The sequence below is a fragment of the Dermacentor andersoni genome, chromosome 4, assembly GCF_023375885.2.
Source record: "Dermacentor andersoni chromosome 4, qqDerAnde1_hic_scaffold, whole genome shotgun sequence".
In the NCBI taxonomy this organism is placed as follows: domain Eukaryota; kingdom Metazoa; phylum Arthropoda; class Arachnida; order Ixodida; family Ixodidae; genus Dermacentor; species Dermacentor andersoni.
Window position 1 is genome coordinate 34,146,043 of NC_092817.1, and position 24,861 is coordinate 34,170,903.

Below are 24,861 nucleotides of genomic sequence, written 5' to 3' on the forward strand. Positions count from 1 at the left end.
CTGTGTAGCGCTGTTCCTGTTTTTATTCTGAAGATGAACCAACCAGCCCCTTTGAACTCCCTGCAAACCTGATTTAGTTTTTTTGAAAATTTTTCGAATACTTCTTGAATATTTCAGAACTTCAACTGCTCCCAAATAAATATGAACTTGGAGCAAATGTACGCTAAATTTTAACCAGGGCTTTGCAAAACCTCCAATTAGACAGTTTCTAAGTTTCTGTCTATTAAGTATTAGTGCTTTTCAGCTTACTGCGGATGCCCGCGAAATAAATAAAAAAAAACACCACGTGACACACCCGCTTACGCGCCATGCTTTCAGTGCTCCCAAACTGTCCGCGTACAAACGAACACAGCATCTAGCAGGGCGTGCTGCCGCTTAAAAGGTGACAGGGCAGTGACGAAGGCGTTCGCTGTGCCATTTACGCCAGCGATGTGCTTCCCTCGCGGCGGTTCACGATAGCGATAAGCAGACGCAGCGGCAGCACACCCGGCTAAATGCTATGTTCGTTTGTGCTCGGAACGCTTGGGAGCAGTGGAATCACGACGTGCAAGCGGGCATGTCACGTGGCGCTTTGTTGTATTTCGCTGGCATCCGCAGTAAGCTGGAAAACACTAATACTTAATAGATAGAAAGACAGAAACCGTTTATTCGGACTTCTGTAAACCGCTCTGCAACTTTCTAGTTGAATTTTTTTTCCTAGCTTCGTTGCTTCAGAAGTTGGTTAATTAACTTGACAAGTTATCTAATTAACCGAATACAAAAAGTAGCGTGACACACTACATACAAAAGTGAGCAACATGCATTTAGTCGCGTCGTCTTATAATGCGTCGGGATTTTTTAAAACCCGACGCATACATATATGACATATATATATATATATATATATATATATATATATATATATATATATATATATATATATATATATATATATATATATATATATAAATGTATATATATATATATATATATATATATATATATATATATATATATATATATATATAAACCCGACATATATATATATTCTCACACTACATGCTTCTCGTTATCTCAAATTGCGCTCGATAACAGCAGCCGGCAGGAGGAACATGGTTAACACCATCGATGACTGCTAACGAGTGTTAACTAAACTCTTTACCCTACACCTTTGCAGCTCGCACATCTGTCATTCTGCCAGCTGTGAATCTACATGTCGCGAGCTTGTTAAACTCTACGAGCACCATAACCACGGCCCTGCTCACAAGACTTACGTAAGAGCGTCCCGTCACCAGCCATCCCTTCGGAAATCGCCACCCATTGTGGTAACCGGCGCAAGAACTACAAAATCTCTGCGGTGACGGCTACTGATGGGTTGCGCTTACGAAATACAAGTCCTGTCAAAATTGAACCCGACGATTTCGAAAATTGCTCTGAAAATCACTTGTCCTGTAAAGGGTGCACCGCCACTACAATGATATTGCAGCAACAGAGCCCACTTTACGTTCAATTGAGCGTTTCGTAATATGTAAGTGCAAGCAATGCATGCGTATTTGGTTATGCAAACACTGACATAACTGCGTTTGCGACTATATACTAATGCTAGTACTTTCATTGTGACTACGATGAGTGTAACACTTCTGTGAATAATTGGTGAAGTTGAAAGCGTTCACTGTGAAATTCGATCTCTCTGGTGACGCACTATGCCGAACGTGAATAAAGCCGAAACTATCTTCCAAACAGGAAACCTTGCAGTATTTTAACGATTTAAAAAAAAAAGCTTTCATTGTAGAATGTTAGAGAAATTAGGGCATTTCTTCATCTCCGTCTGTGCATACTCGCGTGCCCGCGTGTGTGTGTTTGTGCGTGTGTGTGTGTGTTTGTGTGGGTGTCTCCGTGCCTGCGTCCGTGCGTGCGCATTAAGGAAAAGTCGGTTGTAATAACGCATATCTAAAATTACTTTTGCGGTGGTATCTCATTATATATGTTAATCTCCAGACTTGATTTTTCTTCCTTCACAACAGGCGCCCTGTCTGTTCTTTATTGAAATGCTGCTAATTAACGCACCTGGCATAGCAGCAGGCTGCGTGAATAATGTCAACGTCTATTGGAACAACTGTCCAATATGCCCCGGTGCATTCATCTATTTGAATTAAAAAAAATAATAAAAGGAAAAGGTAGTACAAAGAAAAGAAGGGCGCCACCAAGAACTGCAGGTATGCAGTTCAAGGTGTACTACTAGTGGAAATATTGTGACGCGAAGCACCGTTATCATGCATTCTCGATCTACGTATACTCGTACGTCAAAGAAATAGAAGATCAGTAAGCTACAGTTACGGGAGGCTCTTTTTGCACACAGGGCGATACACACATAAAAATGTTATATTCATTTTGCCAGTGTTGATACTAATATTCCTGTGTCTATATTCCCACTTTGCTTTTTAAGCACGCTTGTGGGCTATAATTTATGGGCTGTCCAGCATGAGCTCTAAGTAACGAAACTTCAAACCTGCAATCGTTTCGTCTGTTTCGGAATGACACGAGTCACGCAACGAAAGAACTAGGCGGCGCTCTATACCCTAGCTACGGCATCCTTGCGTGACGGGCAAACTGCAAGTCAAAAACTTCTCCCATTGAAAATAAAACTCGGCTTGCCACTCCAGAAAAAAAAATATACGAAAGAATAAAAATAAATCAATGCATAAACCGCAGGTGGCTATTCAGAAACTGCGAGAGTGAGTTGTACTCCAGGAATAACTTCGAAGATGCAATAAACAGGCTTTGTATACATATACGAGTTCGTGGCGCATAACATATGCCGAAGCCAACTAAAGATATCAACGGAGCAGAGAGGTGAATGCTCTAGAAATCGCCTTCTGGTATTTTCCCTCGTTTCAGTCGCCAAGCAAGCGAAAAATAAAACGAATACTCGCGCATCTCCAAGTGAAACGCGAGAACACGTTCCAAGCGCCGTCTTGAGGATGCGAAGTTACCCGACCGCGATGGGCACTTACGGTGCCGCAGAACCGTACGACGCGCACGCAAACATACCATGAGATATAGTTAAAAAAAAAAAGAGGATTTCAACTCGGAGAAGATATCTTTTTTTTTCGTTCTTTGAAGCGTGGGTTGAAAATGCGGGATGTAGAACGAATACTAAGACTGGAAGGCATCGATTGTCATTGAAAAGAGTGCGGGTGGAACGACTTTTTCTCGTGCGCAACTCGAGCATAAGGCAAGTTGTTGCGTTTACGAATGTAGGTTGCTACAAATTATTTTCTGCGCGGTGTCATATTAAGACGCTGTATGGAATTTGTGTGGGGAGAAAAAGCATTCAACAAACTTGAGCTTTCAGTTTTCTTTCCCTCAAGGGCGCTCCTCTATAGCATGGGCGGCGTTGAACTAATTTGCACGTACATGCGTGAATTTGTGTGCGTACAGGCGTGAACCTAGCTCCGTAGTATTCTTAATTTTTTTTTCGTGTCAAACACGATATGCTGGCGATAGTCCTCCGAGAGCTCAGTTTTATTTATATATGCCGTTCGTCATACGACCGGTCGTCGCCAGAGTTCTATCAATTGAAGATAAACTGCGTTGTAATGACACGGCGTTAGGAGTAATTGGTTTACAAATAAAGAAACAACTAAACATGAATTTTGTGTTCACTGCAGTTACGTAATAAAGCAATAACTTTTTACAGCTTCTGATTGCGTTCAGTTTGGGTCTGCTCCACCGCACGGTTGCCGTGTTAACACAGGTGAAGTTAATGAGTGATACCACAACCAAGGTTAGTAAACGTGAGAATATATCATTTCTGCTGCTTGTTTCTTTATGTGTGTTCAGACTGCGACACGCTCCACTAACTTGGCTAGACTTTGTAGCTTTCTGTGACTACCGTTTCGAGCCTGGGGAACTCATGCACCAGATCCGCCGCACTTCATGTGCATTCTTTAGAGCAATAGTCGCAGTCACGTGTTCGATCACATCATTTCTCAAAATATAAATTGAATGTCAACAATAGAATTTAAAGGCTTTATTTATACTGCCGTCCAGAACTGCTAAATAAAAGTAAAAAAAAACATTAATTATAGTTGTAATGCCAGGGCCGACGTTGCCGAAGCCTTACATGCACCTTGTTCGAAAGGCTGATACAAATTCGCGACACTACGTAAGGTGCAACTGCGCCACCAAACACATTTTCAACCTCTGTCACTGCTGTTATATTCAGCATGGCTCTCTTCGAAGAGCTTTTATGTTCATCCGTTTAAGATTGTTAAGCATTCTTCGGTATTCGCCATACCCTCACCAAGCTGCAAACCAACTCGGCCATTTGCGCAATTCTCGAAGCCCGAAGACCTATGCGAACGGGCCTTGCTCCCGTTGCAGACCCTCGCATGCGCGTGCAAAATCCACTCGCTTCTTTACTTGCTTCTCTGGAGCTCAACTCTAATATCATAAAACTTGCAGGTTGTTCTCTTCTACAGCGTTCTGCTGGCAGACGTTTCCAGGGCCGAACCACATCGAAACACTACCTCATACGCACAGTAAACTGCAGAATGGTGATAAACAATGCCCCAAGGGTCGCGTTTATTTTATTTTATTTTTTTCGCGCGAAGGGAACCGGTGCGGCCATGCTGCCTATGCTGGGCCAGCATTATTATATGTAAACGGCCTGCAAGCATGGCGAAACGACCATTCGTTTCACGTGCTGCTTTCTTACATCCCGGACGCCCTACATTTGGAGTTTCATGCTGTTTCAATACTTTCCTCTATCTCATCTTAGCACTCACGTTCGTTCATGCAGAGATGCATTTATGTTTAATACTACTGACATAAAACCTGTTACAGCGCTTGTAAACACGTTGTTTAAAATATTCATCGATCTATGCTAGAGTGCGCAAGTTAACTATGGAAGCCTTCCGATAGTCTTAGCTCCGAGTGCAGGTGGTCTCTGCTTTAGTGTCGAAACTGTTTCCCCATTTAGGCCCAAAACATGCCGGGGGACGTCGAAATGACCTTTAAACGGTTGCCTGCAGTCAATATTCATCATCTTGATCTGCTTCCCTAATACAGAGCTCTTTATTCTTGCCGATGATAAACGCAACAGAATGGGATATAGCTGAGAAAAAAATATAAACGGAGGAAACGCGCCGGAGCCCATACTTTCAATGGAAGACAAGACGTACAAGTTCATATAAAACGGCAAGTTCTAGTCGAAACAGGGTTCGCGTGAAGAAAGGTAATGAGCTGCAGGGCGGCGTAGCTTGTTCCCTGACAAAGCACCACCCGTCGGTCGCGCAGGCGCTGGAACATTAATAACACCAAAGCGGTGAGCGAGAATGCAATGCCTTCGGCGCCTCGAGCAAACAGCTCTCTGCAAACTTGCACCCTCTGTGCTGAAGGATAGCGGGGCTGTTTGTGTTCATGCATCGTCGGCACTGCGAGCTCTCAACTGCGCCTGACAGCTCAGCCTCGGGACATACCGTGCAGCGAGGTTTGCGAGCGAGCGTTGTTTCGATACTAGTTTGCTGCCAGGCGGTTACTCTCGCGGGCTGGCCGCGAAAGAGTTTGGCGGTGTCAGCTTTTGCAATTACTTCTTCGTATTCTATCCTGCGGTGCTAAAGAGTGAGTGAATGACTGAGTGAGTGAGTGAGTGAGTGAGTGAGTGAGTGAGTGAGTGAGTGAGTGAGTGAGTGAGTGAGTGAGTGAGTGAGTGAGTGAGTGAGTGAGTGAGTGAGTGAGTGAGTGAGTGAGTGAGTGAGTGAGTGAGTGAGTGAGTGAGTGAGTGAGTGAGTGAGTGAGTGAGTGAGTGAGTGAGTGAGTGAGTGAGTGAAACAGTGATGCGATAGCTAGCTCAATATGTGCAGTAAGTGTTGCACTCTTTCGCACGGTATTGATTAGAAGTAACCATTTGCAGGTGCACGCGAGCAAAATCCTTTCGAGAAGATAACGTTTGTCAGTCATGCCTCTAGTCTTTGTGTAGGCGGCGCTCGCTGGTGGTGTAGAAGCGGATAGACACGACTCTTTCTTCCATTTTCTATACTGTATTTCGCTTCTTGCAAATGACTTCCTTTATGTTCTATCACGTCGGCGCTGGCATATAGATAAGCTGCAGAGTGTGGTGTCGGCAAATTATGTCACCGACCGCTCAGGCAGCTCAGGAAGCCAAATGCATTGTGGTTCAGACGCAGAGTGATACATATATATATATATATATATATATACATATATATATATATATATATATATATATATATATATATATATATATATATATATATATATATGGTAACCAGGGCGTATCTCCGGTTGCCTACCCTGTGGCGAGAAAGGAGCAAAGCTGCAGAAAAGATTAGATTTGCCAGTCATTAGCTCTCGGACTGCACGCCTCCCAGCTGCCTATGCTGCTGCAAAGAGTGCAGATGCACTATTGTTTGCAGCAGCATAAGCAAATGGCGGGAAGGCAGTCAGAGTTTCGATTTTTGCTGGGAACTGTGATAATCGTTGAAAAAATGCCTTGCAAAGCCTGCTGCGACAGGCCCTTGTGGACATCAAAACGACTATGGAAATTCTGTCACTCTAAGAGAGTCAGGAGCTAAGTTTGCTCACGTGTTCTAAACAGTTCACTGCTTGGCTATAGCCGGGCGCATAAGTGCGATGCTGTCGGATACCACAGTAGCGCTCGTGTCGATTTATGCGATGATAAGGAGTGAGGCCCAGCTGCCACGACCTTAAATTTTCCAAATGTTAAAAAAATTATGGGCTTTTGCGCGCCAAAACGGCGATTTGATTATGAGGCATGCCGTACGTAGTGGAGGACTCCAGAAATTTGGACAACCTGGGCTTCGTTAACGTGCAGCTAAATCTAAGTACACGGGTGTCTTTGCATTTCGCCCCCGTCGAAATGCGGCCGCCGTGGCCGGGATTCAATCCCGCGACCTCGTGCTTCGCAGCCCAACACCATAGCCACTAAGCGCAAAACGTTGATCGTCCATTATTTTTTATAAAGTACGCCAGAAAGTTTGGCACTGTTGATTGTAGCGAGATGACTGGCAGAGGAGTGAGGGTTGCAAATGTGCGGATTTTTTTCAGCGAGTGAACACGATAGTAGGTACGATCAAGCTGACGACGCTAGCTAGCTCCCTTACAGCGTCTACTCTTAACAGCACGAGAAGTGTCGGAGCTCAAAGCGATCAAAGCTTTGTGTTGAGTCTGCCGCACTGTGCACGCGTTGGTTGAAAGTCTCTCAGACTTTCTTGCTATATACTTTGATAGGCGAAGAGAAAACAGTATTTTTTCAGCACTTGCGACCAACCTTCTTTGCCAAGGCAAGTTTTGTTGTTGTTGTTGTTTTCGCGCTTCCTTAACATTCTACAGGAATTTGGAGCACACATTAAACTACTAGCACTTTTCAGGCTGCACATTGAATTCGTGTAAATGACTGCAATGTTGCACATTTTGTCCGATGATCGAATGCTTACTTACAACAATAAAAATACTCTAACCAGCTATTTCATACACACATTTCTCCTTCGAAATGCCTACGTATAGACCGTCATTTATTGTTTCTAGCTGATTTGTGGACAGGTTTACTGCTAATTTTGTTCAATGTTGTTCAACTAGGGACATTGTAGTGGAGGGCTCCCGATAAACCTTGACCCCCTGGAGTACCTTACTGTGCGTCTAGTTGATGTACAAGAATGTTCTCGCATTTGGTCGCCGCATGAAGGAGGTCATCCTCGACAGGAATTCAATTCACAACCTCCTGCCCTCAACGAAACGATGCGTTTTCACTGACCGATCTCAGCAAGCTTCCTGTCTTTTGTTTTCTTTGGGTCATATCATAAGGAGCCAACAAACAAGGACACCAAGGACAGCATAGATAAAATTACTTGTACTTGTTTGTTGGCTTCTTATGATATGACTAATAGAAATCGGGCCACTCACTTTCCTTTCTTCTCGTTTCTTTTTCTGGGTGTATTAGCGTAAACATGAAATAACGGCACCTTATATCACCGCGATATACCATATATATAGGCTAATTGGTCGCCAAAAATCTGCGCGCGCATGAAAATGTTCAGCTTTAACGGCTGCGCAGACCACCATTGTATTTGTATCATCCCTCCTATTTTTTCGTAACCGCTTCATACGTAGAAACATACAAACAATGGTAAAAAAAAGAAGGCACTACGTGATCCTGAAAAACTGCATAAAATTCCTTAAACGAGACATTTAGTGCACTGGCCTCCTGGTATCGATTTTCGCTTTTATAGCTGTTGCATATGCCGAGGCTGAGCTTTCAGGCCGTCTTACCCCTGAAACAAGAAGTGAGGCAAGCGCTCCTACACGTAGCAAGCTCTCAAAGTCACCAGCCTTGCAATTTGTATTCATCAAAACCACAGCTGTTCTGCGGCGTAGGCAAAACGGGGGCAATATGTTCGTAACTCACCCGGGAAGACTGATGGGAGAAAGCAGCAGCAAAACCAGGCGCCGAGAACGAAGGAGGTGAAGGACGTCTCTCGAAGCTTTTCGGCCTCTCAAATGTTCCATACACCGAGAGAGCCGAGCTCGCGCTAAGTGCGAACGTATATTTATGTAAAACAAGAAGCTTAAACTTGTCAGTAAAGTTGCAAACTAAGCAGTGCTGACTATGCACAAGAGGTATCTGCGTTATAAAAGACGCCTTTGCAAAAGAAGTCAAGGATCGAGCTAACCGCTGTAGCTATGTAGTTGGCCTCTCTGAGGTTTGGAAAAAGTTGGCTGAAAAGTAAGAGCTGTTTCTCAACCTTACTGTGCCACACTGCCTGAGAGAAAGTTTTGAAGAAAATAAGGAAAACGCAGCTTTATTTTGCTGTCCACTTCGCTACGCAATATCTCAAAACACGTGAACCGTCAGAATTCAGACAAGAGATGAACGAGTTCATTACTGAACCGCTTCATTCCCACAATTTCTACGCGTTACAACAGTTGGAATCAGTAGCCGGAACCGTTCTGATTAGCGAATTTGCCATTTCTATTCGTACTGCCAGTAATACCCGCCTTTTCTAGTAATGAACCTGAAGAATTGTAAATGCTCTACCTGGCGCCAGACTGTCCTTAATAGTAATAACTTAAAGGTATGGGTGGTATAACAACTTTTGAATAGCAGTTCATGCAGCACTTTTTATTGTTTTTTTCCCGCCCAAGCTTTCATATGGACTGCCGTAGTTTATTCTCCTCGCAAGTTTTGACAAAAAGAAAAAGACAGCCAGGACGCTCTCTCTCTCACCGAATGCCTGGTATTCACCTAGACGTGAAATAGTTGCTCCTTCGAGTGGAATCCAGTTTTTCGTCTTTGTGATTAAATCTTTGCGAAAGACGGTGTTACAGCGAAGCTTCGTCTGCCTACTCCTTCGGCCTTTCGCTGCATGGCTGCATGGCTTTTCACCGAATAGGCTCAGAGGGGATCTGTTGCAGAAGCCAATATTGTTTGTGCTGCTGCTCTTCTGAGGGCAAAAACGCTTACATAGGTGTAGAATGGCCCGCTTAAGCTAGCGGTGACAGGTGGGTTAGGAGAAAGAATTGCATGTAAACGACGGCGTTTGTGTGAGTCGCTCGTGCAGTCGGAGGGGGCTCATGCCGACTAGTAGCATTGCAATATTTGATGTTTCTATTTCAATTGATGGGTCCAGTTACTACCTCTATAAGCAGACGTAGTTGAAGATAGTGCTAATTCTCTCACGAAGATTGGTACAAAACGCTTGTTAACAGAAGTAGAGAAAGCGACCCACAAGAAGCGTCGCCTATAATGCAGGCGAAGTTTCCTTAAAGAGTGAAACGCGGCGCCGTGATTGCGCAGATGGTCAATGGGAATCGCGAAATGAAGTGTCGTACAATATTCGTCTTGGATGATTCACAACGAGAGGTCATGCTCAAAGCGAAACGTTAAGCTTACAAGAAACAGGCGACGTTAGATGGGAAGGAACGAGAAGCTCTGCACCCCGCAACATTGGTAGCACCAAATTAAACGTACTGGATCATTGAAAAGAGAAATCGACGTTGCGTTTCCAAAGCTTGAAATGTCGCATTTCCAAAAGTCCAAAGTTCGACATTTGCAGGACACTCTGCGCAGTCTTTAAAACGTTCTTGTCGCGCCTTTAGAGAGAACACACATAAACATAATTTTACCACTTTTCCTGCTCACAAACAAAGCTTCGCTTCACTCAGGTGTCAACACTAAGTGTCGTTTTTTTTTTCTCGCACAAGTTGCCGCTAGAGATGCGCGCCGTTCATGTACAACATATCAGCACGTTCTAGTAATGTCTGTGATCTGTACTAAAAGAGTAGCTGTGGCAAGAAGGTCATACGTTTTGACATAATTAACGGCGGCGCAAAAGCACAAGAGAGAGAGAGAGAGAGGAAGAAAAAGGAAAGACAGGGAGGTTAACCAGAAGCGAGTTACCGGTAAGATTAACTCAAAAAGTAAGAAATGAACGCGACGGGAAGGGCGCCGTCTCGTCTCCTTCGAGTTACTTTCGCACGTTTTTCGGTTCTTGCGTCTTCGCACCAACATTTCTTATTGTCAACGTCTCTACGTTACCAGGCCTTCCTGCTAGTTTACTGTGCTAAAAACGCGTAGCCGCCTCGGCACTCTGTGCTAATCATGTTACAGCAACAGCTGTCGCCACTGCGCACAAAACTACGCCCCTAAGTGTTTATTCGAATACTGCGTGGGCCTTCTGCATGCGTTGCTCCGAGCACAATGTCGACACGTCATTTCGCGTAGTCGTGAGTGCACTGCTTCATAAAGGGAATACTTCGTTGTTCTGTTCGGTTATCCGTGGGTTGCTGCGGAGGAATCGAAGTAAAGATTACCTCGTCTACTCCATTTGCCTATGGTATGCACTGAAAAATAAACGAATAACTTATAATACAAAAATAGATGGATAAGAAGGGACAATGAAACTAATAAAAGTGAAAACACCACAACGGAGCGTTCACAGAGAGGTCACAGTTCAGCGGAATGATATATACACATTGTAGTTCTTATACGTTGGTGTAAGGGCATGCATGCACCAAAAGGATAGTAGTTCCGAACACACACCTGCGTTCAAGTTCCTTTCACAGTAGAAAGCGCAAGCACGTCACTGTACATACGAGGTGTCTTATTTTATTGTTACCATACTTTTAAACAATCACCCGTGACATGTGGCAATTTCTAATTCTTCAGCTTAGTTACACTCAGAGGCAGACATTATTTTCACAAGAATTAAGTGAATATTTGACTTATTACCAATTTCTTCTCATTAACTTTCAAACTAGTTACCGTATGTTACCTAGGGCAATTTACTAATTGTAGCCGGGGACATTTATAGTCATATCTACTTGGAATGAATTTTAAGGATGGCATCAGTTTTAAGATAAGTGTTCCCAAAGTTCACTACCAAGAGCATGAGTAAATTTCCATTAACATGCCAGTAACTTTCGAGCTTCAAAGCACCAGTAGGCGTTTTGATAAAAAAGTAAGTGGAACAACAGGGCATTTTTACGGAAGGCTTGACTGCGGTCATCTCAGAACTGGTACTACTTTCAAACTTCGTTCCAAGTGGATGGGCCTTGTGAAATCTCTGGCTTCCATTCGAGTGTTTGCAATATGTGCGGTAAACTAATTAGCTAAGAAATGGTGAAATTTTTTTAATTATCCAGTTATGCCTACTGATTTACAGTGTAAGTAATGTATATCACTTCGAGTACTTCAGCTAAATAGGTAGATTGGTCCTAAAAGCCACAGGCGATTTCGTTACGAAAATTTCGTTACCCTTAAAATAAAACACCCGTTATAAGTAAACAGGGACCACTTATCACGAACGCTTATCCAACTCGTTCCAACGCCTCGTGCGCGCACCTCTATGAACATATTGGATCCCAACGTGGCAATGAACAGCGTCGCCAGCGCTCTTAGAAGGCCGCACACGCTTGAATTCGAAAATTGCCGATGAAGTAACATGCTTGATTAGAGCCCAGTTATAAAGGACATCTATTTATTTAAAGTGAAGGCAGCTTTTTTCGCAGCTGGTTCTGCCGTGCGTGCTATTTTTCTGCGCTTCACATAGAACCGCTTTCGCCACTCGCAAAAGTGACGAAGGTTGACGTCCTGACAGCCTGCTCGAGCGGACGGGTGGACTGAATCGTCTAGAGATTTTTAGCGGCATATTGCGAATTACAATGCCGGTTCTTTTTTCTTGTTTTTTCTTTTGACGTCATTCTACTTCCGTTAAGATTCCGTAGAATATCTTTATCTTGCCAAGCTTATGCGAATGACGAAATGGGAAGGCGACACCTCGTCTAACTTCTGGATTTATTAAAACACCACACCTAAAGAACCCACATTTTAAGCATTATTTGTGATATTCAGCGAGGATTCCGTTGACCGAAAGGCGCCTCCGTTAGCTTGTCTTTAAAAATTGAGGGAACCGCTAGCTCATGCCCTGCTTATTTGTTCCATACAGGTTTCTACTTTCAGAAGTGTAAAAAATTATGTAATAGTCCTTTCAGAAGTTTCACTAGTCAGAGTGGCTTCCTGTTTGCTGTTTAGCACGCCATTTCAAACCCCGTAGCACGCGTTGACACAGAGTACTAATTTGCATGTTACATCCGCCGTATACAGAATGGTGCGATGTGATTTCTGGCTAACGAGAACGGCCATACAACTTCGTCTATCGAATCATACGATTATAAACACATAATCACTTGTGAAGCTTGAGCACACTGTTCACATAAGATACTGGAAAAATTTCACCTTGAACATTTTCTTTACTAATCTTTTCCATTCTATAAAAAAAAAAGATAAGGAAGCTTGCAAAAGCATGTGCTAGGCCACGTATTTCCTTTACACGTGCTTCCAGGCACGCAGTAAATTGTCCCGCTCTTTAGAAAGCGGGCTTGTTATGTTCGATTGGAGGAGAAAGAACTAATGAGTACAATATTGCAACGAAAGCATAACTGTTACACTGAGCGCGAAACGAAAAACAGCCGAAAGAGCAGACCAAGCGCAAGTACAATAGAAATGAGTGTAAGACGAGTCATATTTTCGTCGGCGAAGCAGTTTTCACTGATGGCGCATAGCCCGGGGCCTGTCGATCACAGCTGCTTCTGTCGGCGCCCACCTTTTTATGTGTACAAGTTAACTCGTTGTTTCTGCGTCGTTTCGGGGTCTGTAAGCGTAAAGCGCAACGGCATCTGCGCGGCATTATATTGCCGTGTCCGGCGCGCCGAGATTTTTTTTATTTTCGTTGTAACTGCAGGGTCGGGCGAAGGCCCCATGGATATCGACAGCACCGAGCCATTGATCGTGCCGAATGGCGCGTGAAGGGAAACAACGCGCCTGCAGCCTGTCGTGCGCTGTGTGCTGGCAGCCAAATGACTTCACTTAGCGATATATGTCCCGCTTTCTTTCTTTCTATCTTTATGGCTGCTGGGAGCAAAATGCTCGCGTAGGCAGTTTCTAGTCGGTTCTTGCATTCTCCTTTCTCTTCGTATTTTTTTTCTCACTTGCTTTCTTTTCTTTTTATAGGCAGAAGGTGAAAGGCAGCTGGCACGCTTTTTGCGCACGTTTTAAGTTCTAGTCGACACGCATTAGCTGTCTGTAAACGAAGCAATTGCAGTGCCACGTTCTTATGTATATATACATACATTTTTTTTCTGTTTATTCTTGCCGAAATCAGAATGAAATGAAGGAATTCTTGTGTTTCTCAATTTAGTTGCTTTCTTCTTGGCGGCTAGAGCGTTGTTATGGATTAAAAACATGTGTACTTAATAGTTAAAAAAAAAGGAGCAATACAAACAAACGAGGACTGCTCGAATCCCTGCATCTTAGAACATACACGATTAGTTCAGAACTATTATACAGCTGGCGTCAGTGGCGGCTACTGTCCTTCAGCAGCCTATTTCTAACGACACTAATCCGATCGGATGTATTTCAAGAGGTTAGTCAGTTTGCATGAACATGCTAAGCAAATATAACTGTGGACCAGTGCACGCGAATTTTATGAATGCAAAAGTGCATGAACCTCAAGTTATCAGAAGTGCAAAATCGAAGGACTCAACCACTACGCATAATTCCCTGGCGTCCTAGAAAATTAAACTGTATAGTGACTGCATTCTGCCAGTACTATGAAGAATAAAAAGAAAATTTTTGAAGAAATCTAAGGACCCTGCAGCGAGTGATGGAATAGAAATTGATAGAAGTAAGGATAAGGAGTGGGAAGACGGCAGTATTGACTAGAGATCTAACACAGATAGATGACGTTCTAGTTAAGGTGATGCAAACCTTATGATAGATAACTGACTGCTTACCAGTGTGAAATAACGGGTGTCAAAAAGAATGGAAACACATTCCATAGCGGCATACATTTAGAAGGGACGAGATCAGAAAACCTGCTCATAGAAATTGATTGCACTTGACACAGTACAAGGCTAATCGAAGGTCTCAGGGTGAGAACAACAAACTAGTGACTAACATGTGCTAGTTGGTACACGTTAGAGCTAAGCGGATTAATGGCGTAAGGAACAGGACAAGCTAAAGGAATGGAAGAAGGGCTTATTTAATTACATATGGGTTCTGTCCCTGGCACCATTACTGAATTAAAAATTTCTCAGGGGGAAGCCTCCATTCCATAAATGACGTATAGTATGGTTGTGATGATGATGAGGACGACGACCACGTTAATGATAATGAACGTGATGATATCGCAAATTTCCACAATGTAATTTGTGCTTTAATACCTACAGCAAGGTTGCGTGTTTCATGCGTAAATGGAAAGGCTCGTTGTTTGATTTGGCTTTGTTCTTGCAGTTGTGCAGCATCCGTACAAGCCACAAGTGTACGACGAGTTCGTCATCGCGGGAAACACCGCAGTTTTCCGCTGCAGCGTCCCGAGCTTCGTGCGTGACTTCCTGGAATTCTTCGCATGGATACGAGACGACGGCACGGTCATCACCAGCAGCTTGGAGAAAGGTGTGTGAACTCTACCTACATATCCTAACTCTTGTTTGCCGAGTGAATACATTGGCTTGCTTCACGTGAGCGTGACATTATGCTCAGCCGAACAGAACAGCATTTTCGCTGTTGTGTTACCCGCCGTGGTTGCTCAGTAGCTATGGTGTTGGGCGGCTGAGCACGAGGTCGCGGGATCGAATCCCGGCCGCGGCGGCCGCATTTCGATGGGGACGAAATGCGAAAACACCCGTGTACTTAGATCTATAGGCTCACGTTAAAGAACCCCAGGGGGTCTAAATTTCCGGAGTCCTCCACTACGGCGTGCCTCATAATCAGAAAGTGGTTTTGGCACGTTAAACCCCAATAATTTTCTCGCTGTTCTGTGGTATGCACTTACATTACCATGGCGGTTACTGAATAAGCAGGATTCCTTCAATAAACTCCCATGTGATCAGGTGAGGTCCTGCACAAAATGCTAAAGAATATTAAATTATAAGATTTTACGTGCCGAAACCACGATCTGATTAGGAGGTAGGCCGAAGTGGGGGACTGGGGATTAATTTTGACTACCTTGAGTTCCTTGACGTGCACCCAATGCACGCTACACGGGCGTTTTCACATTTCGTTCCAATCGAAATGCGGCCGTGGCCGGGATTTGAACCCGTGACCTCGTGCTCAGCAGCGCAACACCAAAGCCACTAATGAACTGCGGCTGATTATGTATAAAAAGTTCGAATTAAATGCTAAGACTCATATGGGATTATGGTACAGCGTATAATGTTTTTGTCTTTAACAGTATTCTTTCTTTTCCTTTGCTACTGAATACATGTGACCAAAAAGCTTTAGCAATTGGTGTGTGCCATCATTACGGCCACACAGCATGTGTTTCGTCAAAATCTAATTGAGGCAATGAAAGACTATATTTTGCTAATGTATGTTTAACTTCGGAAAACACGCAGTCCGAAGTACCACATTTTCAAGCTTACGCGTGTGAACGAAGCAAAAAAAAAAAAAATGACTGGGATGCCTTGAAGAAGCAGAAAAAAAGAAACCAACATTCATAGAGAGACTCTATGCAAGGGTAATGAACTTACGTCGAAATATTATTTTAGAAATACGCAAGTAAAAACAAAACGTGCTTTCAAAACGAGCGCAAACGCATACAAATCAAAAATTCAATTGGTCACATGCCATACGCGGCAATTCTGCCAGTTTAGTACCGGCTAGAAATTGAACTGAGTTTTGGAAGATGTAATATGTCTTAAGTAAGTATCGTAAGAAGGTGTAAGGATCGTAATAACACATAGTAAATATAACGCTTACTTATATGCTGTTCCCTTTCTGCATATGCAAGAAATTCATGGGACATCGTCCTGATTTTCTAAATGTTCTTCTCAATTGCAAGGTAAGAAAGGTGCCGTTAACATCTAAGCTTGCTAAATAATTATTCAATTTAAGAAATAGCTTTGACATAGCACAACGCCACCTTTATTTTTGTGCAAATTTAGGAACAACCGAGTATTCCTTGTGCACGTACGTGTGTCATCTCTTAACAACTTTTATTATGTGATTCGCGCTTTCAAGAACAAATCTCATAAACCAGTCTCGTCTCAGATAACCCAAACGAATTTCAAAAAAAAAAAACGCTGTTGCCCCGTTTTTAGAGCTCATTTTACGATCACCAACACAGCCATGAGAGCATAAGAAATCAAGGCTGCAACAAAGCTACGCAGTTCCAGTCACTTCGAATAGTCAATGCCGTGGACCGTAAAGCGTATTGCTCTAAGTTGAGTACTGCTGAATAACTTTTTTCTCGTGTGCGACGGAATTATTTTTTCTTCCCGCGTTCTTCATCTAGGAGCTGAATTGGGAGCGAGCCGCGGAAGGCGATGTTTCGCAACAAAGGGGAAAGCAATTGCGAATATCAATTCTTTCCACGATTTCGAAGTGGGGTCTAAATGGCCTTTGCGCGGCAATGGCCTCTTGTTTCCTGGCCCAGCACTCCATGAGCGGAACGGGCCTCCTTTGAGCACCGCATTTGGAATGAGACTATTTACAGCAGTCGATTCGGCGCCTGTTGATTTGTGAGGCTTCCTGACGACCGGAACATCAAGCGGTGCTGTATTGCGGGCATCGATTGGCATGGACGAAGAAGGAAATACAACCTCTACGGCATTGTCTGGAGAAAAGCAAATAAGTTTACGTGCGTGAAAAGGAAGCTCTTTTCTGAAAACCGCAGTGGTTTGAGACCCTTATTCCTGTCGAATTCATCTGGGCAGCCAAATTTATGAAACGTATACTTACGCCTCAGATGCTTTGCTATCAATGACAACTAAAATAATGAAGCACCGCATTGTCGTGCTGTTCACACGCTCGCTACACGCAATTTAGATCGAAGCTCCAATGGTGCCACGTATGCGTCCAGTTTTGAAAGGTTTCAGAAGTGTGCGGTGCTTGGCTAGTACGTGAAGTCTCTCGTCGTAACCTATATTATAAACCTCCTGCGTTTGACACGAAAAGCCTGTACAATGAGTATTTTAAGTTCTACCTTGTTAGGGTCAGCGCGCGACCGACGAGGAGTATACGCAATCTACTCGGCAGTGCATGGCAGCAGTATAATAAGCGCTATCGCTTACCACGAATAATGCTTATTGTCAGTCCTTCCATCCACTCCGTCTGTCTTGTCTATTTTCCGTGACATTTCACCGTCTTCTGTGTTTCGAAGTATCACTCGTTCTTCTTCCCTGCGCGATCGATCTATACCATCTCAAGTCGTGTTATTTGTTTTCTGTTTATTTGCGGAAGTAGTGCTTCCTATTTCCAAGTTCGTTTACTGGTTGCCGCGTGCTAAGCGGAAGCGTCGTGGTCATGCTGGCGCGTGGGTGCAAGAGCAACGCCCCCGCGACGCGTCAGAGACGCGCGATAAAGAGCTCGAAAAGCGATGCTTCCCGCTTCAGTGCCGCCCGTGGTTCTTAAGAGTGCGCACTCCACCGGAATGCTGATAGATGGTCGGGGATTTGTAAAGCAGCCTTGGACATGCCGAGCAAGACTGCGTTCACTGCTCCAAAACGATCGTTCGCAAAAAAAAGTAACTTAAGTGGTCCAGAAAAAGAAAATATATGAAAGAAGGCTCGCAGAAAAAAATACCCTGCCGTACTTGCTGTATCTTTCTTTCTTTTTGTTCGTTTATCGGCATTCTGTGGAATCAGCGAGTTCCTGATCCTTTTGTGTTTCGTTACTTAGCATGTCTGCCTGCTGTGCGACGTGGTATGACGAGGGGATTTTGTGACAACGCAAATTTTTGTCTCTGCGTCGGTACAGCGCTACGCTGAAACTTGGTGGCCACCTATACGGGTTGCTGTCACCGCCTTTTTCTGTGATCACGCTTAACTCAGCTCGGATGGAAGCGGCACTTCGGGAGAAAGATGGATGAAAGAGTGCGAAGCTCTAAGAAAGGTTTTGGATAGCTTGTTGTGCCTTCGGCTGCTTTAGGCCACTTAGGCAACGTGCCTTTTACTCCTTTTTATGTACGTGTTTTATTTATTTATTTATTTTTTGCTGATCTTGCTTTCGCAATAACCCGGTTTTACCACATTGTAATTGAGCTTTCCCAAACAAAATGCGATGGCCTTCGTGTATATCATGGAAGTAAGACCGCGACGTACTTCCGTGAGGTTCTGCTGATAATTAATGATTGTGGGGATGTGGAATTAGAAAAGGCTGAAACTCAAGCACTTATTTCTTAAGGAGTACTGAGATAACTAAAACGTGGTAAATTCACGCGTGACCATAGTATGCATAATTCCAGAAGACGTGTATAAATTGCTTATTGGCCTCTGATATAGCAAGTCGTCAATTTATTACCCGCACGTATGTCTTCGTCAAAGAAAAGGTATCGACCACGTTCTGAGAACGGCAAGAGACAATAACCTGCGGTGTCGGAAATCATGTACATGACGAGGAAGTGAATGTGGGGAGCCGGGCAACGCTGTCTTAGTTTGAAGAATGTCTTCATCGGCACCTTAAATGTACGTGGTCTTTTCCTTCTATCCAAAATATTTTCTTCCTTCCTTCCTTCCTTCCTTCCTTCCTTCCTTTCTTTCTTTCTTTCTTTCTTTCTTTCTTTCTTTCTTTCTTTCTTTCTTTCTTTCTAATGTAATTCCTAAATACTACATTTAGTCAGTGTCAGGATGACGGCGGCCAATAAATAAAGTACTCCCCTAGTTCGCTGTCAGTTTTTAAAAAATAAGACAAAGGAAAAGAGAAAAGCTGCCAAGTGACATAGCTACCCCACCACAATAACACGCTCCTGAATGATGTCCTGCTACTACACTCTGCTGTATTCTTGCATTGCAGGTACGGCGGTGCGATGGCATTGAAATGCACCGATGTTGGCAGCAATCATCATCATCAACCGTCATCAGGCTCACGACACATACGTTTAGAACTCAATTTTCTTTTTTCACAATGCATTCAAATCATTTCGTAAAGAAGTTTCTTGGGTGCGTATTGCAGAAGGGGAGGAGAAAGATAAAGCAAAGACGGAGGAATAAGAGACAAACTCTTCGAATCTTATATGTCGCTGCAGTTTATGCGAGTACTGGCATCATGACAACTGCATGCGCACGCATTACTACATTACTCGTAAATTTTGAATACAGCTGCCATAGGCATTAGGAGTTTCTCGGAAGATTCTCATCTTCCCTTTCAAAAAAAAAAAAAGAAGTGGAGTCAGTGTGGTCTATATTTTGATATATCTAGTTGAGCGTGCGGGTGCAGCAAACGTGTGTGAAAAACACAGTGGTGGAAGGGTTAAGGATTACTCTCGAAATTTCGTGCTCCTTAAAATGGGCATAAGAACGTCCCTTCACCGGCATTGTCACGCCGCCATGTCTTCACTATACAAAGCATTCGACGCCCTGCCACATGACTTGAACAGCCGTGTAGTCCAGGCCGAAAACTTCGCCGCTGCCTTGTGCTGCCAAGTTAACGACACAACGTCTTCGCGTATTTTGCTGCGTGAACGGTTGTCGTGTTTACCTTTGTGCCATTTTTTTCTTCTGCAGCAATTTGGATACGGTTAAAAGCCGAGCTTACGCCTGAGAACCCTGTTCTCTTTTTGTGTCCCTATTTTTAATTTTTTTAGCGAAAAAAGAAAGTAAGTTCTCTTTAACGACTTTTTTACTTTCTGACCACAATACACGCTCCATTACCTGCTGTTCTTGCGTCCAATTCCGCTCCCAAAGCCGGCATAATTTGAGCATACTTCTACGAACTGCTCTTGTGGAAAATCTTTTTATTATGCAGTATATTCTTTCAATTTCCAATCCATTAGGAATCGGTGGAAAAAACTTCATGACACAGCAGTACCGTTTAGCGTAATATTTATGCACGTGTCTATTTTTAGCAGCGCAGAAACAGACTCATAATAGGAATCAATTTTCTCAAAGTTTGCTGTGAGAAAGTTGCACGCACCATCGGATTCTTGCCAAAATTCAGAACATTAAAGGCAATGTGTGACAGTGTCCGTCAGCCGACTGGCTACTAGCATTTTATTCGAACACTAATAAAAGACGTTGGCGCACAACCTGCTTATCTAATGAACAGGTGGTGCACTTGCACATGCAGTTTTCTGTACTTACGCACACATATTATGCGAAATTTATTAAAGAACTTGGCGAATGAATCTACTGGTCATTTGTTACAGTATGACACTCAAGTATACTGCTGTGTTTATCGTTATTGCCTGCAGGCTGTGTCTGTGGAGTGTCTGTCTGTGGCTGTGTCTGTGAAAAGTAATCCTTCCTAGGGAAGCCGCGATCTATTACTTATATATATATATATATATATATATATATATATATATATATATATATATGTAATGTTGGATATTTCATTGCGCATAAACCAAGCTTCCTTTACGAGCTTTTCTTTTAATGTCAAGCAACGTGGGAATGATTTATGGGTTACAGAATGCTGGCTCTAAATATTCACTCTTGTGGCATTCCCTCTAAGGTAAATCTGTCATCGACAAACATTTGTATCTTTCCTGCAGCGTATTATCTTAAGCGCGTCAAACATTCCTTGGCTGTTTTCTTCATAATAGCCCGCGAGAAAGGCAGCGTATATGGTGGAAAATCCACTCGCATTCTCATTCGAATTTGTTGATTGTGCTTCCACCATTTCCTGCAATAAAATTCTCCGTGCGCCCAAAATAAAACTACAACACCGGTTAAATAAAAGCCATCATTTACAGGAATAACGCAGAGCCCTCGAGCAGCGAAACATTTCAGGCCTTTCCATAACGGCTGGAGAAAGTAAGGGCCGCACATAGGTAATCCGTCGAGTCCCTACCTAGCCGGTGGCTGCCTTCTCCGAGCCAAGAATGACCAAGGGACCAAATGGTGGAGCGGAGCACGAAGAATGTAAAAGAGGCAGTCCACTCGCAAGAAGTGGTGGCATTAAACGACAGGCAAGGAATAGGTGAAGACAAGAAGTAACGAGGGTAAGCAATCACACGGATAACACCGAAGCTTCTCGAAGGCAGCAGCGTGGGAGGGGGCGCCGTCATCGGGACTTCCAGGCGATCCCGCGCCTACTGGGAATCGATGGACGGCATCGTTTGCGCAGGAATTCGCACCCGCACAAAGGTTGAGTGACGAGTGGGTTGCGGGAGAGCGGGGGCTATCATCGGCCCTTCCTCGCCACGCCCTCGCCTATACACGGCGGCAGATTCAGCGGAAGGTTACTGCGCGGTGTTCCCTCTTTTCTTCTTCTGCTATCCACTCTCCCCACCTCCGCGGCATCCCAGGCGAGTCTCGCGCCGAAGGGGATGCCTCGGAGAAGAGCTTGATTAATAAGACGGTGCCCTGGCCGGCACAGCCCCATTCCTCGGGGGAGGTCGCCGAGGCGATTGACTGGCTCGGCTGCCAGAACCTGGGCAACTCTGTTTTCCCGATACCTCTTGCAGCGCCCAGTATCCTGGCAAATCTTAGCAATGCACGCGCTCGTTTTCTTTTCTTTACTTGTCGTGCGAAATATCTCAACTCTTGTTCTCCTTCCTCCACTGGGTGCCAGGGCAACATAGTTCCAGCTCGGCAACAACTCTGCTGTTCTCGAAATGAAATCCGCACTCTTCGCTTGGTTCTGCCTCCTTGGCAGACTCGTCGCTGCTGGACTCGCGAGTTCGTTAATTCTTTGTTCGTGCGATTCTCTCCACCTGAGTGCTCGCGCTTCCCGGAACTTCCTTGCACTCAGCGCCGTGGACTTGTCGTGGTGAAGCGAATGGTTCTTTGGCTAGCCTTGCCGTTCGAGATCAGAGAGACCTCTTTATTTTTTTTTTTTTTTCGTTGTGACTCGCTAGCTACGTCGAAGCGTTAATTGCTTTTCTAACGCTGGGAACTAAGTCGCAGCTGGTGTCATTTTAACCCTATCTTACATTGGTACGTGGAAAACGTGCAATTCTGAAACACATTTTTGTTTCGGCAGCAGTGCAGACATTTGAAGACGGAGATATCAATGTTTGCGCTTTCAGGTGGGCACCAGATCATGTGAAGCGCTTCTGAAGTTAAGGAAATGTTAAAGTAGTCTTGTTTTCTTGCTCCCTTATTAAAATTTTTGTTAATGACATTTCTACCGCTATTCGGAATTCTTTCTTTTTTATTCGCTATGCCAATGAGATCAATATTTTTAAGCAAATTCACACGTTGATAGCTGTCGCATCCGGTAGACGGACCTGTTTTCTTTTTTTTAGATGGTGCGAAGATAATAACCTCAGCTTGAAAGCTGCTGAGATAATAGTCATGACCTTCACATGCAAAACAGCAAGAATTTTTTCTTCTTCTGTAGATTCCCTACCATTGTGTAAGGTCCGTGGGATCAATGATCTTGGTGTGCTATTTGATACGACCTTACACTTCTCTGCTCACACTAAACGCGTTGCAATGCGAGATATGCGCTCTATTGCTTATGTTTACAGACTGTCGAGGAAATTCAATTCTCCTTCACCGTTCCGCAAGCTGTACACAACAATCTGTATTCCTCAACTCGTATACGCATCGGGCGTCGGGAATTGCATTTCTAGATCCAACAGTGACATCGTAGATGGGGTACAGAAGAATTTTCTAAGCAAATATCATCACCGCTTTCCTAAAACAGACACTTGACCGTATTCTAGCGCTTTTGGATTGTTGTCATTGCCCTTACTTTGCTGCCGACGTAATCGCGCTGACCTTCTGTTTCTTTTCAAACTGCTTCACGACATCATGTTTCGTATTCCGCACAAGATCACCAGAGAACAAAGTCCTTTCCATGTTCCTGCCTGTCACCACCAACACTCAACCGTCCACAACCACAGAATACAGTCTTTATAACGCCTACGCTCATAAACTCAATATTTTTCATAACTCACTGTCATTATGCTTTTCCTAGCTTTGCGTTGTTGTATCATAGTTTCACAATTGTTCAGCTGCCATTCTCCTCCTTGTTGATTTATTATTATTATTATTATCATTATTATTATTATATTATTATTATTATTATTATTATTATTATTATTATTATTATTTTCACTTTTGACTTGTATTCTCTTCGTGTTCACATTTTATGCTCTGTTAAAATATGTATTCGCGAAATTATTCTTTTGTGTGTGTGCGCGCGCGCGTGTGTGTAACCTTGCATTGTTCTTCCTGTGAATTGTTCTGCCGAGTGCGCTAGCACCAAGACCCTCGAAGTTGTTCCTGAGCACTTTAATAAACACCTTTGATTGATTGATTGATTGATTGATTGATTGATTGATTGATTGATTGATTGATTGATTGATTGATTGATTGATTGATTGATTGATTGATTGATTTGTTCTGAATGGCTTTCCAGAAGAACCCGTGGAGATATTGACCGATAACTGGACTGGAGGGTATATGAAGAGACTAAAATTTAACATCATCAGAGGGCATAGCTTGACTGGGAAATGTAGGTAAATGAATGCACCGCCACCCCTTCTGGCTACGCCCATGGCCACGCCTTATAGTGCACTCGGAAGTGTGCCCCCACAAAAAGGGATGCGGTTATTTCGGGCCTTCCCTCGACCGCCGGCAACATTTTACGCTGAACGTCGACTGGCACCAAGCGCTTATAACCACTCAGTTTATTGATTGTCGAAAATTGTTGTTCACATTTTCTGTTGGAGCATATATAGGCAAAGCGACACGTCCCAAACCAAACGAAAATACTGGATTGCGCTACTACTTCATGAATTCAATTTACGCTAGAACAACACAGATGAAGAAAAGGGTAACATGAACAACAGCGAGTTTAATCAGAAGATACCTCCTGTTGGCTGCCGTTTACTGGGGAGGAGAAAAAGCTGCACAAGAAAGCAGAAAAAAAAAAGAAGAGCAATATTTGTGTGCGCACTTTCGCATAGTCACACACAATACTAGAGTCACATACATAGGCATACAGCATAACACATCACCGCAACATGCACCGTGGCACCCGATCACAATATGTAGCGCAATGTTGTATCTTTGGATGGACGGATGGATGCTATGAGCATCACCTTTGAAAAGGGTTGGTGGATTCCGCCACCAACCTCCCTTTTTATATTAACCTGATGTCTTACCTATCCTATCTTTTCTAAGCGAAAAAATTTCCCAGTATCATACTTTGTGAACCATAATTCAGAACATTGTTTTTGTAAGCCTCCGTTGTTTGTGGCCTCCATACTTTTCTTCCACCAAGCTTCGAATCGCATTTCGCTATACTCTGTTGCAGATTTTCCCCTGGCATTCCTGAGCCCTATATGTTATAATGTTATAGGCTTACGCCCTATAGCATTAGAGGATCTAACATAAGAGGTGGCGTACGCAAATTCAGTGTTATAACATTTAATGTCATATAAACGC

General features: G+C 43.6%; 1 protein-coding gene across 1 annotated transcript in view; it reads left to right on the plus strand.

Moving 5' to 3' along the window:
- The window catches only part of LOC126536904 (cell adhesion molecule Dscam1-like), a 333,560-nt gene that overhangs the window by 178,193 nt on the left and 130,506 nt on the right, over positions 1–24,861 (plus strand). The window contains exon 4 of the mRNA XM_050183951.2: positions 14,813–14,974. Coding sequence (XP_050039908.1) covers positions 14,813–14,974 — 162 coding nt within the window. The remainder of the gene's footprint in view (positions 1–14,812; positions 14,975–24,861) is intronic.